Source organism: Hippocampus zosterae, chromosome 6, assembly GCF_025434085.1.
Source record: "Hippocampus zosterae strain Florida chromosome 6, ASM2543408v3, whole genome shotgun sequence".
In the NCBI taxonomy this organism is placed as follows: domain Eukaryota; kingdom Metazoa; phylum Chordata; class Actinopteri; order Syngnathiformes; family Syngnathidae; genus Hippocampus; species Hippocampus zosterae.
Genome location: NC_067456.1, coordinates 1,454,902 through 1,474,144, shown reverse-complemented (window position 1 = coordinate 1,474,144; position 19,243 = coordinate 1,454,902). Strand labels below are relative to the sequence as shown.

Below are 19,243 nucleotides of genomic sequence, written 5' to 3'. Positions count from 1 at the left end.
AAGGATTTTACTACTTTGAAACAGGCCAACTGTGGCATTGAGTAAGGCCTAAAGTATCACCTGCCTAGATGGGTTGCCAAGCAATGTGGAAAATCAGGTAAACGGGAAAAGTGCAAGCCGTGCCTTTCGGAAATGGAGTGGGTTTTATCACTTGGCAACCAGCCTGCGGTAGGATTCATTCAGACCCAACCAGTTTCCTGCCTGATCGGGCTGAGCAAATTGTAGAAAAGGAAATTTGGAATCTGAGCCAAGTTCATGAGAAGGCAATTGAAACATTGTGGATTTTACTACCTTGCAACCAGCAGATGGTTGGTTTCAATCACAGCCAACTCATTTCCTGCCTAAATGGGCTGCCAAGCAAACTTTTATTCCTGTACAGTTTCGAGTCATTCATTCGGGAGCTTCAGTCTGCTGACATTGATCGGGAAGGTTAAACGGTTTTGACAGACCAAGTGTTTCCACGGGGAGGGGCTGGAGTGATTCTGCTGCCCGTCGCTTCCCCTGATTGAATTTTCTTCAGTAATAACTTTAGGTATCGTCAGCACAAATTTTGGGCCAATTCGATTTTTGCTAGCGAGCCTGACAGGTTATCTGATTTTTGTGATTCGCCTTTTGTGACAGACCTGAGCTTGTGTTGTCGTCTTAGTCGGGGGTTTTTTTTTTGTTTGTTTTTTTTTTGCAAGTGAATCGACGGTAACGCTCAACAATTATATCTTTATCACCGCCGGGCGGCTGACGTATAACATACAAAAAGGTGACAAAAGGTGTTTTTTTTTTAATGAATTGACAACTATTCTGATAATCGATTATTTGCCGATTTTCTGAAATGATTCGAAACAATCCAGAAACGGAATCACCATCAATTTTTTTGTGCATTTTCTGCACTGCCCACTTGAAATAATGCCCTGCTTTTATTTTTTTTTTTCCACATCTTCGATGAATTGAAAAAAAAATTTTTTTTTGCTGATTAAAATAATAAATGACAATAATATCGACGCCGTTTATCCCATTGAAATCGCTTAGCGTGCGGAGGCGCATTTTCCGAACCGCTGATCTTTGAAATCAAGCGCAAGACAGAAACGAGATGAACCCTGGACGACTTTTAATCAACGCAGCCCGGTGACGGGTCACGGGTGTGGGGGACAATCTAATTGGGCGCAAGCTACGTATGACCTTAAACATTGCCACTCTACGGCTCCCCCGGTGTGGGGGTCAAGTAATTGCGCCTGGGTGGTCCGTGTTTGCGGTCACTTTGAGGGTCAATGGCATTTCGCAGCAAGGGAAAAGGAATTGGAACGCCGTCCTCTGGACTTTTTGTCCCGGAACGGATTGACTTTCTCAGGCAGTCGCCTGCCGTTAGCCGCGACGCTAATTTGACACGAGACCGCTGAGCCGTGGCGAAGGAAAGCCATTCGTGAGCGGCCAGCTTATTATTAACCCAGGACCTCATCATGCACTTTAAACGGTTTCGGCGCCTTTGATGACATCATCATCAAGGGTTCATTCTTTTGTACTTGATGAAAATGGAGACATTCTAACCCAAACCATTTCCCATCAAATTTAACGCTAGACTCGGTAAGGGCTACTTTTTAATCATGTAAATATATAAGCAAGTGGGTTGATTAATTTTTTTTTTTTAAACTTCATATCGCTAACCTTATCTTGATGTTTAAATTCAGTCTCAGTCCTAAAAACAAACTCAAGGCCAATTCCAGCCCGTTGCGCTAACCTAGCTTAAAGCCTAAACGTACAGCAACTTATGCTAAAGAAACTCTTTCGGTTGAGTTCCCCTCTTAAGATTTGAAAAGAAAAACCCGCATTCCGACGAAGAGCCCAGTGACCTAAATCGCAAGAAATTGATGAATTCCCCCCCAGGCCCCCCCCCCCCACCACCTTCATTGGTCTTTAATGAATGTGACTCTTAACAACAAACGACAGATCGGTATGCTCAAAAGGGCTCAACGTAGGCAACCCCACCATTTGTATATATTATTTAGTTCTAAAGAGCACGTTGATCTGATCTGTTCTTCAAATTACACCGTTTTTATCTTGTTGGACGCACGCGAGGGGAAAGTCGCTGTTCACGTGATTTTTTTATTTTATACGGGAGCCAAACTCATCACGATAAAATACAACTCCATTCACATTAAAACGTAATATTCAGTGTTTGTTTTTTTTCTGGTGTGTCAGCAATTCTGTAAAACTCCATAAACGGCAGCTGTGACCTGTGAGTGAACGCATATAATTGCAGCACGTCCTCCACGGGCTTGGATCCCCCCCCCCCCCCCCCAAGGGACAATTAATCATGGGAATGAGCCGACAGAGGGGAAGCTAACGCCATGCGTTCTATTTATGTACACGTCAACATGGATTTAATTGCGTGTTTGAGGACGAAAATCTGCGCGCATGCTAGCTTTGTGTCGGGCTGGGCGCAGGTTTCCAGGCGCTTCGATTTATGGGCGGGTTTGTCGTCCAGCATGTCGAATTGCAGACGATTGTTCGCCCCTTTTGAGACGGCGTCCATCACAAAAGTCCACGGGGCACAATCACGGCTGTCACGAGGGGCGTTATTGATCGAGTGCCCAATATCAGATTTTAAGATTGTAAATTGTGATGGATGTATTTGCGCTTATTCACACGGTAGTTCATTTTGAATTATATTCAAAGTTTAGGGCCTACAAATCTTTTAATAATTGAAACACTAGACACAAGTGACATTAATTGGGTTAGATACATTTGAGTAAGTTATTGATTGATTGAAATGTTCTGAACTCCCGTTTGATGTTGTATCGATACTTTTATTTTTTATATATTTTTTTTTCTCCAACAGGACAAGTCGTCGTGGCGACCGCAGTCGTGTCGCGAGTGTACGTGTCACGACAAGGTGGTCATCTGTGCGCCCGTCCAATGCGCCAACCCAAAGTGCGACTTCCAGAGAGTAAGATGACTTTTTTTTCAACCATTCCAATATTGACGATTAAAACCACCACGTCACACCCAAAATTAGAAATAAATGAAGCTTAAATGTAAATGTTTTTCACTTTGTTTATATATACAGTAGGGCGGCCCGGTAGTCCAGTGGTTAGCACGTGGGCTTCACAGTGCAGAGGTACCGGGTTCGATTCCAGCTCCGGCCTCCCTGTGTGGAGTTTGCATGTTCTCCCCGGGCCTGCGTGGGTTTTCTCCGGGTGCTCCGCTTTCCTCCCACATTCCAAAAATATGCGTGGCAGGCTGATTGAACACTCTAAATTGTCCCTAGGTGTGAATGTGAGCGTGGATGGTTGTTTGTCTCTGTGTGCCCTGCGATTGGCTGGCAACCGATTCAGGGTGTCCCCCGCCTACTGCCCGAAGACAGCTGGGATAGGCTCCAGCACCCCCCCGCGACCCTAGAGAGGATCAAGCGGCTCGGAAGATGAATGAATGAATGAATAAATGTAAAGTACCATATAAACGACACTGTACAACATAACGCGCGTGTATTTCGGAAACTTAACATAGACATCACGTATTTTCAAATACTGTAGTTCAACCTGAAATTTCGTGTTGTTTTTTGGTTGAAAATTCTTGAAACATCAACACTAGCCAAAATGACGTCTAGCATTCTATGATGTGTGTGTGTGTCATCCAAAGGGCGAGCGCTTGAGGATTCCTGCCGATCAATGCTGCCCGGAGTGCGTTTCCTCCATCGAGGGATCGTGCAACTACCAAGGCATCACTTACGCCGTATGTCACGACAACACCAGCTGAAGTTCTTTCTGCGCATTTCCGACGTATTCCCGTGTGCCTTTGTCGCTTTCTCTCAGCATGACAGTCAGTGGAGTCCTTCGCCATGTACCATATGCGAGTGCTCCGCAAGTGTGGCATCTTGCGGTCCCCGCCGCTGCCCCGCCCTCAGTTGCCCCGACAACCACTACCCTTTCACCCCAGCCAGGGAATGCTGCCCGATGTGCGCTCGCAATGGAGGTAAGCGTGTTTTTTTTTTTTTAGAGCTGTCAAACGATTAAAACACTTAATCTAATTAAAAATGCGGGGCGGCCCGGTAGTCCAGTGGTTAGCACGTGGGCTTCACAGTGCAGAGGTACCGGGTTCGATTCCAGCTCCGGCCTCCCTGTGTGGAGTTTGCATGTTCTCCCCGGGCCTGCGTGGGTTTTCTCCGGGTGCCCCGGTTTCCTCCCACATTCCAAAAATATGCGTGGCAGGCTGATTGAACACTCTAAATTGTCCCTAGGTGTGAGTGTGAGTGCGGATGGTTGTTCGTCTATGTGTGCCCTGCGATTGGCCGGCAACCGATTCAGGGTGTCCCCCGCCTACTGCCCGGAGACAGCTGGGATAGGCTCCAGCACCCCCCGCGACCCTAGTGAGGTTCAAGCGGTACGGAAGATGGATGAATGAATGAATAATTAAAAATGCAACTGTCATAATTAACTCAAATGAACTAAAAAAATTAATCGCGATTAATCACACTTTTTTTTTTAATTCACACGTTTCTGAATTTCCTTTTACATTTTTTGTCCTATTTTTTTCCCCCATTTTAATGCTCTCATCAACTTGGAATCATGAATCAGTTTTCTACGTGCCAAATGCAAATATTTACTGAAATCACAATTTCAATTTTCGATTTTACATGAACATTTTTTCACATGGAGCAGTTGTTCACACATAATCAACAACAGTGAAAAAATTTTTTTTTTGTCACACAACAGCTGCTTTAACAGCTTTTTTTTATTACCGGTAAATCAAAAAAAGAGCAATATAACATTATAAAATGCACATCTAAGGTAAACTAGTACTCAGCCTATAGTGGATTTCAGCGATTGTTACATACTTTGTTTTTCTCAAGTTTCCCACCCCAGACGACACGTTCATTTTGCTCGCGTCACTTTCGCGTTTCTTACTTCAAAGTCGAGCTCTTATACGCTATTGCCGAAAACAGGCAGGAGGCTGTTTTGTGCCGTTTCCACGCGCAGGCGGGAGTGCGGGTAAATTGCGCTCAAAATAGCTTTGAGGTTGTTCAACAACACATTCACCTGAACAACAATCGGAAGTTTTGACATTTAACTTCCCTTTAAACTGGCGTCCGTCATTTGCAGTTTTGCTTCTCATTGCTGGGATGACTCATCCACATTTGCAGCTCTTTGGATAGCGCATTTGTGGTTTGTTTGTTTTTTTTTTCCTTGTTTGAAAACATTTTAATGACTTCTGATTCACGGGGAAGCAATTTCCTGCTCAATGGATGCTTTCAGTCGATAAAGATAGACTTCCTGTATCTTTCGGGGAGTTGCCATTTTTTCTGTGGCAAGATGACCCCCCCACGGCTGCTTCCAAATGGGAAACGTCATGTTTTTGTGTTTTTGAGCCACGGCCCTTGGAAGCGATTTTTGTGAGTCTCGTCATGGTAGACGTGCCGACGAAATTCCATTTCGCTAAGTTGAAACTGGCCTCAGCGGATCCATTTTTAAACAATTAGAAATAAGAAATACGCCGGACAGGGTGAAATGGAGCGCAAAATAAGCACTTTGAAGAAAAAATGGCGGAATTCCTGCCAGCATGGCCCACTTGAGACATTTTTTTGCGTCTCCTCGTGGAAGACGCGCCGACCGAATCCGAATGCTGTTAAGTGAAACTGGCATCGCATGATGAACCTTTCAATTTGAAGAACCGCGGGAAATTACCAATACGATCGCAAACCGACCGCTCCAATTCAAAATAGCAGAGTTCTTGTGTGTTTTTGGGCGAGGCTTTTTTTTTTTTTGGTGGGTCTACTCATGTCTTCTGAATTCCACATTGGTCCAATTTAATAACGATTCGAAGGATCCCGGAAATGGACAAAGTGACGCCATCATTTAAATAAAATGATCGATCCACTTCCTGTGTCTTTGTTCGAGGCCTAGCATTTTCACCAAATTCCATTTCTCACCACCACGTTTGCGTGTGTCAGAGTCTTGCTCCTGGGAAGATTCCGAGTACAGGGATGGCGAGGAGTGGCGTCCCGGCCAGTGCTCCAGATGCGTTTGCCACAACGGCGACACCCGATGCTCGGTGGTGGAATGCCCGCAAGTTGTCTGCCAACACGTGAGTCTCCCGCAGAAACTCCCGGAACCCCTTTCGCACTTTGCCGTCGATTTGGAGTACAAAAACCGTTGTCGTCTGCCGCAAATGCCACAAAATTATGATGCGTCGGCAAGTTTGTGTTTTTACGCCCCCCCCCCTAAAAAAAAAAAACCGTACACTCTCCCTCAGAATGAAAACTTGGTGATCCAGCCTGGTCAGTGCTGTCCTCAGTGCGTCTCCAACCCGTGCTTGTCTGCCGGCAAGCAGTACCAGGTAAAATCACTTCATTCGGTAGCCGTCAGAATGCAAAATATAACGTGGGATGGCGTTTGTGTGTGTGTGTGTGTGTGTGTGTGTTTGCGTGTTGACAGCACGGCGAGCAGTGGCAAAAGGACGCCTGCACCACGTGTGTGTGTCACCATGGTCAGTCCAAATGTCACACGCACACCTGCCGGCCGGTCACCTGCGATATGGTGAGTGTGTACACAGCGTTCACACAAACAAACAAACATGAATGCACTCTCACAATTATAGACACACACACACACACACACACACACACTCTGTGATTAAACCAGTTTGTCCTAGACGGCACTGGACAGTCAATGGTAAGTGCAAGACAAGATAGTTACCAGGACGCGCTTGATATTTACAGTACCGGTATGCACTGAACAAGCATCGCAATGTACTAGAACCTGGTTTCAAACTCATGGCCAGCGGGCTATTTGTGGCCTGCAGGATGACTCTTGCGGCCCTCAAGTTTAATGTTTGTGTGAGCCAGGTGTATTGCTGTATCACTGCTGTGGGTGTTTTAACCCGCCCCCACGCCCCTCCCCGCCTTACACGTACATATATGGCCTACCTCCCCGCCCCCCACCCCCCCGCCTTACACATACATATATGGCCTACCATAGCTCACGCTCATGGCATCTTTCCGTGAAATGTAATTCTGTGTTGACACCAAATGGAAGCAAAAAAAAAAAAAACATAGCATGGACATCGAGACACGCTATACAGGGATGCGCAATGACATTCAGCTGTGAGCAGATCCTCCATTTGGATGCACACAGCGACTCTGCAAATAGATTGCGGTGTGCAAGCCCTGGTGGAATAGTTTCAGTGTCTCTCCCTCTCCCACACACACTCCCTCTCGCACGCAACAGTTGACATTTAATTTGCAGTTGTAAGCAATTTTGTCTGTATCGGTACCTCGTTAGGAAGGCGTCGGAAGGCGCACGCTGATGAGCACGCAATCAAATGTAATAAAAAGACGCAGTTACGCCAGAGAGGCGGTTTTACATGTTGTCACACAACAACTGACACAGTAATATCCAGGGCGGATTTTATTCATTCATAATTCATCATTTTATTCATTGGATTATTATTATCAAACTGCTGTGACCTGACAACTCAGCTTTTTTTTAAATGGATCAAAGCAACGCCTCCTTCAAACGGGCTCTTCTGTTCGTTGTTTTGTTTGCTAGTCAATCGATTGATACACTTCGGTAGTTAGTCATTTGCGCAGTTAGTTAGCTAGCTACTTAGTTCCAGGTCATTAGTCATTAGTGTATTAGTTAGCTAGCTACTTAGTTCCAGGTCATTAGTCATTCGCGCAGTTTGTTAGCTAGCTAATTCGTTCCAGGTAGTTAGTCATTCACGTAGCTAGTTAGCTAGCTAATTAGTTCCAGGTCATTACTCATTCGTGTGTTAGTTAGCTAGCTACTTAGTTCCAGGTCGTTAGTCATTCGTCCAGTTAGTTAGCTAGTTAATTCGTTCCAGGTAGTTAGTCATTCATGCAGCTAGGTGGCTAGCTAATTAGTTCCAGGTCATTAGTCATTCGTGTATTAGTTGGCTAGCTACTTAGTTCCAGGTCGTTAGCCTTTCGCGCAGTTAGTTAGCTAGCTAATTAGTTCCAGGTCATTAGTCATTCGTGTATTAGTTAGCTAGCTACTTAGTTCCAGGTCATTATTCATTTGCCCAGTTAGTTAGCTAGCTAATTAGTTCCAGGTAGTTAGTCATTCACGCAGCTAGTTAGCTAGCTATCCTTCGAGTGCCAACTTTCTGTGCCATATCACTGATGCAAAACTAACGAAGCAGAACTCAGGGTTGGAAGTCAGCGCGGAGCTTCAATCATGTCCTCTTACGCGTGCAACACATGTGTGAAAATGTCCTCCGGGATGATAGAGATCAGTGGCGGGGGGGGGTGCACTGCTAACAAGCTCACTCGCTGGCCTGCCGCCCGGCAGGCTGGCCGCCTGGCCGGCGTTAATCAAAATTCAAAACGTGGCCGCATGCTGCGCATCGACTTCAATCTCACTTTCTTCTTTGCGGCACTGCGACAGCCGCAATTGTGGTCCATCAAAGTGTGCGACAAGAAATGTTCTAAAAATGTCACGCTCCTTCAATGAATTGCCAATGCTGTACATCACGTAGCGCATGTAAAGAACCACAAAAAAAAAAGAAAAAGCAGAAAACGCTTTCATGTCTGAAAATCAGTTATTATAATCATGAAAGAAATGTTGAATTGATGTTAAAGAACCGATGCATGCTAACGGGGGGTGAATTGTATTCAATGTGGAGTGAATTGTGTTCAACGGCGTCACGATTTTCGTGAAACGAATCCCATTCCAACTGCAGTGATTCGTTTTTCAATTGATGTGAAACTTAAAATTCGAATTGAATCTCCTCACAATTGGAAGTGACTGATCCCAACCCTGGAGTGAATCGGAGTAAAATCGGATTGAAGAGGTTTTTTTTTTTTCATGATTACCGGTAATTTATGGTTAATGTCACATCACATGAACAATATCGCAATTGGAGGAAATCAAATCGAAATGTGAGCGAATCACATCACATTGTAACAGAATCGAACCGGCATGAATAATATATCTCATCATTATCAAAATATCATATCGAACGGGGGTGATTGTGTCACTCAAACGGGGGTTATGCTCTTGGCAGGGTGAGACCAAAGTAAGGCGCGCCGGCCATTGCTGCGACGAGTGCGCCGCCGCCCGGGGAAGCTGCCTCTACCAGGGCGTAGTGCGTTACCACGGCGACATGTGGAACGCCAGCGGCTGCGAATTCTGCACGTGCAGCCGCGGTCAAGTCCTCTGCCACAAGGCCGAATGCGCTCGCCTTCGTTGCCCGCAGGTAAATGTCCCTTTTTTTTTTTTTTATAAAATTAACTTCCATCACCGCAGGTCACATTGTGTCACAATGTTAATAGTATTTAAAAAGCGTGTCCGGCGAGATGAAATAATTTGAAGAGTTGTTGGACTGGAAATGAGAGATAATGTGCAACTTGATGACGCTTCTTCCGAATATGAACTGATGGAGGTCAAGTCGTAGCTGCTGCTTTTCAAGGGCTATTTTCCGGCATCTTCCTCTGAAACGTTGCATCCAGCCTTTTGGGTGGTGTCAGAGCAGGAGGCGGGGGGACACCCTGAATCGGTTGCCAGCCAATCGCAGGGCACACAGAGACGAACAACCATTCGCACTCACACTCACACCTAGGGACAATTTAGAGTGTTCAATCAGCCTGCCACGCATGTTTTTGGAATGTGGGAGGAAAGCGGAGCACCCGGAGAAAACCCACGCAGGCCCGGGGAGAACATGCAAACTCCACACAGGGAGGCCGGAGCTGGAATCGAACCCGGTACCTCTGCACTGTGAAGCCGACGTGCTAACCACTGGACTACCAGGCCGCCCCAATATATAGATAGATAGATAGATTTCGAAACTAAATTTCAACATCTTAGTGGAAACCAGAAAAATCCGTTCATCACCGACATTTGAGTTCGTCTCCCTACAAATGGCAAAAAGAGCCCCAAAAACCAGAACATTCGTCTCATGAAAAACACAGCGAGCAGAGGAAGCGAAAAATCCACCTTTCTCAACTTACAGCGTCGCTAATATTTGTCAACTGCGCGCTTGTGAAGCCTTTTGAGACTTTTCTGTGATGAAGGGCTGTCCAAACAAACTTGGCAAAAACATTGGAGGAAGCTTTGACTTCAAACTTATTTGCCAGCCAGAATTCACGCCTTCCCTAATCGTCTTAACCCGCTTGTTTATTTTTCCTTGCTGGGCCTCTTTAATGATGCTAAACCTCGTCTTCATTTGGCCGAGAAAAAGACACACACACACACACAAAAAAAAAACCCAATAAAAGCACAGTGCACTTGTGCATAAAATAATTTTTGTGCTACCTAATGGGCTTTTTGGATGAAAGTGTGGCCGATTTCCTCCCCCCGCCCCCCCCCCCCCCACACACACACACAGGCACAGGTTCCATCCACTCTCTCCATTTGAGTCACTTTGGCTGAGTTAATTAGCCGAAGTGGAAGCGGCCAAGCGTTTAAGTGCAAATGATTCCCCGTACCGTCCTCCCGCCGCGGCTACCGTGTAACACGGGCCACATATCACGGCTAAGACTAAGATGGTAAAATATAAGATCATTAAATATCATGTAAATATGACACGTAAAAAATGACGATGATATGACACGTTATCGATCCATGAAACATGATGTAAATGTGTATGAGAAATTTGTTACGGGGACACGTGTGATGACTTTTGCTCATTGGAACTGTCGATTAAAAAAAAATATATATATATCCGAATTAAATTTATTTTCCCTTTCTGAATATGCGATAGTTGTTGTTCATATGAAGATGTTTTTTTTACTTTTGTGATGAAAACATTCCCAATCTTCTGCATACTTGCGACCTAGCTTTAGCCACCTGGCTTCTCTATCCAGAGAATTCATTCATTCATCTTCCAAGCCGCTTGATCCTCACTAGGGTCGCGGGGGGTGCTGGAGCCTATCCCAGCTGTCTCCGGGCAGTAGGCGGGGCGGGGGACACCTGAATCGGTTGCCAGCCAATCGCAGGGCACACAGAAACGAACAACCATCCACGCTCACACTCACACCTAGGGACAATTTAGAGCGTCCAATCAGCCTGCCACGCATGTTTTTGGAATGTGGGAGGAAACCGGAGCACCCGGAGAAAACCCACGCAGGCCCGGGGAGAACATGCAAACTCCACACATGGAGGCCGGAGCTGGAATCGAACCCGGTACCTCTGCACTGTGAAGCCGACGTGCTAGCCACTGGACTACCGGGCCGCCCTATCCAGAGAATTGTTCTTGTTAATTCATCTCATTAATCCTGCGGTGCTAATTACAGCTGTCAAATTGCACCGACTCGATCTCGATACGGTGAGTGTATTGAAGGTCGTTCATTGCCAGACAATTTTCCGAAACGTCTCTTTTTATTTATTTTTTTTCTCTTTAGGGGTCAGAGCTGGTTCACCCTCCAGCAATGTGCTGTCCACAGTGTTCCTCGCAGAAAGCGTCCTGTTTGCACCAAGGACAATCTTACAAGGTGAAAGGACAATGGCCTTACTATATGAGTGATGTGCTTTTACACAGCGGATAAAAAATTTTTGAAAAAAAAGACAGTAACTATCTTGCATCGTCCTTTGTGCCGTCGTATGCATTCGTGTAACCGTCCCACAAATTCTGGCAACGGTCTACCACGTTCGGTCAGTGTGAAAGCCTATTTTTCTCCATAAATATCGAATCTACCCGTCGTCCCCATAGGACTTGGATCGCTGGACCGATGCCAGCTGCCGCGAGTGCGAGTGCCGCAACACCCGAGTCACTTGCTACCTGCCGTCCTGTCCGAACTGCCCGCCGGGCACCTTGGTCGTCGCCATGGAGGGACAGTGCTGCCCCCAGTGTCACCAAGGTGAATTGCACATGAAGTTGGATTTGACAGCGAAAGGTCCCTTGTCTGTTCTCCGCGGTCGTTTTGTTATGCAAATCAGCAGCCATGCTAAATAATAATGAGGCTTTTAAGGAGGTCGGTGCCGTTATAGACAAGTCGCGTCGCGTGAAAACCCGGAGGAACTTTTCTCCACGCGCCTTGGGATTAGGTCGACTTTACATATTTGCTGTTTGCGCAGTAAACGTGCTGATTTCCTGCATCGACATCCAGGCTCGAGCAGTTCGTTTGAAGGCAACGCTGCAGGTTTAGGAGCTACTCACGCACAGTGTATAAAAATATATATGTATATATTGAAAGAGCTTTTGAGTCACACTGGAGTCACGTTGTATCGGTCCGTCGTGGTGAAGAAGGAGCTGAGCTAAAGGGCGAAGCTCTCAATTTACCGGTCGATCTACGTTCCGACCCTCATCTATGGTCACGAGCTATGGGTCGTGACCGAAAGAACGAGTTCCCGGATACAAGCGGCCGAAATGAGTTTTCTCCGCAGGGTGTCCGGGCTCTCCCTTAGAGGTCATCCGGTCATCCGGGAGGGGCTCCGAGTCGAGCCGCTTCTCCTCCACATCGAGAGGAGCCAGATGAGGTGGCTTGGGCATCTGATTCGGATGCCTCCTGAGCGCCTCCCTGGTGAGGTGTTCCGGGCATGTCCCACCGGGAGGAGACCCCGAGGAAGACCCAGGACAGGCTGGAGAGACTATGTCACCCAGCTGGCCTGGGAACGCCTCGGGATCCCCCGGGGAGAGCTGGAAGAAGTAGCTAGGGAGAGGGAAGTCTGGGCTTCCCTGCTAAAGCTGTTGCCCCCGCGACCCGGCCCCGGATAAGCGGTAGAAGATGGATGGATGGATGTTATTTTTTTACCTTCCTCACTCTTTCTGATAACTAAATGTCTAGGTCACAAGGGGTAGGGAACTGGGGTTCCTCCAGAGCCATATCCGGGGCCTGTTTTCAATCCTTCCTTACTCCAACGCACCCTGATTCAATTGTTCATGATGCTTTTAGGTCTCGACAGAACTTGCTGATGAGCTGATCATTCGAATCAGGTGTGTTGAAGTCGAGATGGATCTAAAACGGGCAGGAGATGGCTCTCGAGGAACCCGAGTTCCCTAGCCCTGGTCTAGGATGTTCTTATAACTGTCTAGCACATTTTAGTAACTGTCTTTGGTGATCCAACATCGGTTTAGCTAGCACCGGTTTAGCATATTCCGGTAAATGTCAATCACATTTTGGTAGCTTTCCAGTGTGTTTTGGTAAATGTTTTTTTTTGTTGTTACTCTGCTGTCTAGTGCGGTCTGCTCACTATTCAGCTCACAACTCTTTCGCATGCTCCGTTAACTGTCAAGTACATTTTGCTCACTGTCACGCTCATTTTGGTCCATCTAATGTCGTTTCAGTAATTGGGAAACATCTTCCAGTCGCTGGTAAACATCTAGCCTATTATCGTAATTGTATAGTCGACTCTTCTAACGGTCGATTGTCGTAAGATCCCGTATCAATCTATCACTCTCTGGTAAGTGACTAGAATCTTCCAGGAACCATCTAGAACAGGGGTGTCCAAACTTTTTGCCAAGGGGGCCAGATTTTATGTGGTAAAATGTCGGGGGGCCGACCTTGGCTGACATTCTTTACATTGAACAACAATATTGTTCAACAAATTTTAGTAAGCCAGTCTGTTTCACATTTCCATTTTTATTTTAATTTCAACAATCTTAAGAATTTCTTTTGGTTCATTTGAAACAGGTATATCACATGCAACTGCTTATTCACTTGACTTTTTCTTAAACAGAAGTCTCCTGAGTGCAAATGGATTGATTTGAAACATAAAATGTATCACCATGACTTTTCAATAGTCACAAAACCTTTGACTCGAACAACAGGGAAATGAACAAGCAATACACATATCCACAACTGCAAGGATCATTTGAAATATGACATATCAGTCAATATCAACACGGAGTGATGTCTTGTTAACTCGTGAGTGATGCCCCCTAGTGTCTAAATGCTATTACTCATTTAGTGAATGCTATTACTCATTTAGCCATTAGAGGGAAGCAGTACTCTATGAAACATCACTCACCAGTCGACGAGACCTCAGTCAATGCAACACGTGTTCCATTGCGCCCAAACTGCGGGCCAGACGGCACTGATTTTATGACGGGGGCCGAGGGCCGGATGAAATTCGACCGCGGGCCGGATTTGGCCCCCGGGCCGGACTTTGGACAAGCCTGGTCTAGAACATTTTAGTAACTGTCTTTGGTGATCCAACATTGGTTTAGCTAGCACTGGTCTAGCATATTCCGGTAAATGTCAATCACATTTTGGTAGCTTTCCAGTGTGTTGTGGTAAATTCCAGACATTGTTACTCTGCTGTCTAGTGTGGTCTGCTCACTATTCAGCGCACAACTCTTTCACATGCTCCGTTAACTGTCAAGTACATTTTGCTCACTGTCACGCTCATTTTGGTCCATCTAATGTCGTTTCAGTAATTGGGAAACATCTTCCAGTCGCTGGTAAACATCTAGCCTATTATCGTAATTGTGTAGTATAGTCTTCTAACGGTCGATTGTCGTAAGATCCCGCATCAATCTATCACTCTCTGGTAAGTGACTAGAATCTTCCAGGAACCTTCTGGAACGTTTTGGTAACGAGCACATTCCAGTCATTTGTCGAACATGACCAACACGTTTTGGGAATCTTCTACTGGAGCAGCTATTGCAGTTCTAAACAGAAACACTGTTAATTTCTATACATTAGAAGAGGAAAAATAATCTTTTCACTCCAAATCTCAACCTTGCGTCTTATCAGACGCCAAACAGGAATGCTTTGAATATTAGTTTGGAGTGTTAATGTGTGTGTGTGTGTGTGGGTGTTGGTGTTTGTGTATGCTTGTGCACACGCACCTGGATCTGCTTTGAGCGGCGTCCAAAAAAAAGTGTAAATAACCTTAGTGAAAGAAGGGTATGTGTGTGTGAGCGAGCGAGCTGAGAGGAGAGCGAGCAGGATAAATAAAAGGACATCGCCGGGTAGAGTTGATGCTGGAGATAAAACGCGCACAAAAAGACAATTGTCCTTGACGAGAAAGAGGAAGGCGCCAACTCGGCCCGTCTGTTGCGGTGTCGGGCTCAAGTTACCGTCGAGCACACGCCGGGAACTGTCGAGAAACATTCCGCTAACTGTCACATATGGTACTGTGTAACATGTAACTGCGCTTTCTTGCCGTTTGTCGAGCACATTCCCACGATTCAATAAATGTCGATGTGCATCTTTTAGCGGTCTTGCGTGTTCGGTTTACTCTTTAACAAATTTCTGTACCTCCAGTACATGTCTAGCATGTATGGATGGTACCTTTTGAGGCACATGAATAACATTTACCATTTAACATGCCTGACATGTAACGCTAACTGTCTAGCATGAAACTCTCTATTTTGTTACTGTCTGGCACAGTCGTATTTATATTTCAAACACTTTCTGATAATTGTTTAGCATTTAACGAGAACTCTCTATGAACAGTCCTGTACGCTTTAACTGTTTAGCACATGTTAACTTTCTAGCTTGTTACGGGAATGGACGTTCCCGGTAACTGTCTAGCACATTCTGGTCACTCTCTAGCATAGAGCTACATTCCATCTTAGCATAGAGCTACATTTCATCTTAGCATAGAGCTACATTCCATCCTAGCATAGAGCTACATTTCATCTTAGCATAGAGCTACATTCCATCCTAGCATAGAGCTACATTCCATCCTAGCATAGAGCTACATTCCATCTTAGCATAGAGCTACATTCCATTTTAGCATGTTATAGTAACTGCGTAGCGTGTTCCGGGCGTTAGCTATGTAGCAGATTTCAGTAACTCTCTGCCGCACTTTAAGAATTGTCTCGTCTTTTCTGGTAAGCACATTCTGGTCACTCTCTGGCATAGAGCTACATTTCATCTTAGCATAGAGCTACATTCCATCTTAGCATAGAGCTACATTCCATCTTAGCATAGAGCTACATTCCATCTTAGCATAGAGCTACATTTCATCTTAGCATAGAGCTACATTCCATCCTAGCATAGAGCTACATTCCATCTTAGCATGTTCCAGTAACTGCGTAGCGTGTTCCGGGCGTTAGCTATGTAGCAGATTTCGGTAACTCTCTGCCGCACTTTAAGAATTGTCTCGTCTTTTCTGGTAACTCTGTAGCACCCAGTTGCTGTTTTTACTTGTGCTATAAGGGTGTTGAACATTACTACATACGAGTAACTGGCTAGCATATTTCAGTTACTAGCTAGCACATTCTACTTATTCAGACACTTTGGAATTTGTCTACTACCTGGTAACTGTCGAGCAAGTACTGTATTTGATAACTCTCCAACACGTGCTGGTTCTTCTCGACCACATTTCCACATTCTGGTTATTGTCTAGCTAGCACATGTAAACTACTCTAGCTAGCGCATGTAAACTACACTGTACCATTCTCTTTGTTCTTTTTATTTTATTTTATTTTTTTAAACTCGGAACCATTTTGAAAGGGAGGGCTGGAGCGATCCACCACAGCCAGACTCGAACATCCGCACAATTATCCCGGCTTATTTGGTTTTATGAGTTATTGGCGCCTTTGAAATGCAGCTCGTCAACAGTTTAAGCGCACAGCCTCATTACGGAAAATAAACAAAGGGGCTAAATCTCTCCAGCGTTGCGTCGTATTGTTGTTAGGGAGCAAAAGCCTCGGCGAACCGCCAACGCGCTGATTTATTCGGCAAATTAGCAGCAATGCTCATTAATGAATTCTCTTATTCTGTGTACAGTACGCCTGTTTTTCAACCTGCACTACGCGGGTAACGTAACGGTAAAAAAAAAGTAGATAAATGCTGCGTTATGTTCAGTGACATCCTCTTGATTCTCACATTTATCTCACATGCGAATTATGTGGCATGTTTTCCAGACGTTGTATATAGAGCGTAATGTGTACAAATGTGAGTCATGTTTGGTCATGCGTGGACTGCGAGCGTATGTCATTATTTGCACGCATGCCTGATTGAAATGTTCATTTGCACCCAGGCAAATCGACATTAACGCAGAGAGTTAGAGTATTTAAAAAATGGGGCTCTGCTTAGTTGGTTAGTTTTAAGCCTGGCCTGAGGTTTCAAACAAACGTGACGGTTTCGGATTTCAGATCAGCGTTTAAAGCCAGTTTATGGTTTTGAATGACAATTTGAAACGCGTTTGGGCTATCGCGTTCATAATTGAGTTTCAAACTCTTTTCGCATTCGAGTTTGAAGGCCAAGTTTGAAAGTTGTTGTGTGTACGATTAGCCATCCGTCTTGTGGTTGACACCGAATGACAAAAACAAATAACGGCGCCATCACATAAACAGCGTGTGACCTTTTTTATTTGTCATTTTTCACGGCAGCGACACCACACCTGAGACAACTTTTTTCTCCCCCCCCCCCCCCCCCCACCCTCTCCATCACTTACGCCTTCATTCCGTGTCACTGTGCTCAGCTGATGCTGAAACACACGATAGATGGGTGAAAATCCGCAACGGACAGAGGCCATATAACAAAACTCTTAAACGAGCGATCCGCTTATTCATTTTTCTCTCCCTCGAGATGGCTTAAAGGTAATAGTGACTAATTGTTGAGCAATCGGAACTGTCGAGTGCAAATTGCACATTCTGCTAACTTGCCCCCCCCAGTAACTGTTTTGGACATTCCCATAGAATGTCGAGCACATTTCTACACTGCAGAAACTGTCAGGCGTGTGCTCGTAGCTGTCCGTGTACGTTCCAGTGACTGCCTCGCACACTCTTTTCAGAAACAGTATATCAGGGGCCGGGGGGAATACAACACAATACAGTGTGCTCATCCTAGCATTCATTCGTTTAGTTGCCGCAGACTCATAGACGACGGTAGCCAACGCTGGCCGTTCATCATTTCTCCTCGAGACTTTTCCTTGACATTGATGCGCATTTAATTTGCCCTCATCGGGAAGCGTTAGCTTGGCAGGCTAACGCTTCAAATGAATGATTGGAAGGTTCTCTATTGCCTGCCTGCCTGAGTGTGTGTGTGGGTGTGTGTGGGTGTGTACTTGTTTAGAGTTCAGTTTAAGAATGTTTCTTAATTTGCTTAAGTGCTACTGGAGGGTGAACATTTACATTCTAAGATTTATTTTCAACTTTGCATAATATCAAGGAAAGCCACAAATTGGACATTTGTCTTGTTGTTGTACTCAATTGGTTGTTGGCGCATTTAGATTCAATTAGATTAGATTCGATTAGATTAGAAAACCTTTATTCGTCTCGCAATGGCGAAATTCCCAATTCACAGCAGCAAAGTTATGAAAGGTAGAAGTATTTAGTAGTTTTGCTTGTGTTTTTTATTGGTCATGTAAGCGATTGATTGGTTGTCTGGTAGTTTATTTGCTTGAAGGACCGGTTGCTTGGTTAGTTGATTATTTTGATTCTTAATTAATTGATTAATTAACTGATTAATTATTTATTTATTTCAGTTCCATGTGACGCAGACTGTCAATCATGTTCCGGGACTCCCGATCACTGTGACAGCTGCAAGGATCCGAAGGCCGTCCTCCATCTTGGTCGCTGTCTGTCCGTTTGCCCCGACGGTTTCTTCCCCGACGGGCCAAAGTGTGCAGGTATTTTTCTGACTTGGACCGCCTTCTTCCAAATCGCATTCAATTTCTTTTCTTCTCAATCGGACGCACTTGACGTTCTCGTTTTGTTGATGAATTGAAATCTCTGCGGGTTTGCCCATAATCAATTAAAAAACACCATCATCACATTGATGCGTTTAATTGAATATTGGCAAATTTGCTGAGGCTTGAAAAAGGACACGTGTCTGAAATCATGTGCATTCTGATTCTACATATTCGCTGTTGAGCATGTCACGCTTAAAAAAAATTTTTTTTTAATACTTTGAACCACATAAACTGTTCTGCAAGTCACTTGAGTTGAATTACGCCGTAATTTTTCTTTGACATTCTTAACTCTCCTGCCACCCTTGAGGAATTGCGCTTACACGTGCGTGGATGTTTTGGGCCAGTTAAAGTCAGTATATTTGCACAATTTTATTTTATTTTTTTAATCCCACGCACTGAATATACCTGATGAATATGCATAAATGCAAACTTAAGTCATAATTTAGCCTGGCATCCATTATGCTTGGCTGACTTTGCGTCTTTCAATTATTCAGCCGACATCGCAGAAGGCCGAGTTGCACCTTCAACCTTCAACGTTCGACTCGGGAATGTTCACAGGGAAATTGGGGGGGGGGGGGGGGGGGGGGGGGGGGACCATGCTACGTCTTCGTCCCACCTTAACCCGGACGGGGGGGGTCGTCTTTGAGATCTTTCCTTTTTTTGCAGCAGCTCTCTTGACTTTTAATGACCCGTTCAGCCATCAATAG

General features: G+C 45.2%; 1 protein-coding gene across 1 annotated transcript in view; it reads left to right on the top strand.

Annotated features, from left to right (window-relative positions):
- fras1 (Fraser extracellular matrix complex subunit 1) overlaps window positions 1–19,243 on the top strand; it is a 110,394-nt gene that overhangs the window by 24,267 nt on the left and 66,884 nt on the right. Inside the window, exons 3-12 of the mRNA XM_052069131.1 lie at window positions 2,831–2,938; window positions 3,631–3,723; window positions 3,804–3,963; window positions 5,939–6,072; window positions 6,241–6,324; window positions 6,423–6,524; window positions 9,013–9,204; window positions 11,348–11,437; window positions 11,656–11,803; window positions 18,330–18,473. Coding sequence (XP_051925091.1) covers window positions 2,831–2,938; window positions 3,631–3,723; window positions 3,804–3,963; window positions 5,939–6,072; window positions 6,241–6,324; window positions 6,423–6,524; window positions 9,013–9,204; window positions 11,348–11,437; window positions 11,656–11,803; window positions 18,330–18,473 — 1,255 coding nt within the window. The remainder of the gene's footprint in view (window positions 1–2,830; window positions 2,939–3,630; window positions 3,724–3,803; window positions 3,964–5,938; window positions 6,073–6,240; window positions 6,325–6,422; window positions 6,525–9,012; window positions 9,205–11,347; window positions 11,438–11,655; window positions 11,804–18,329; window positions 18,474–19,243) is intronic.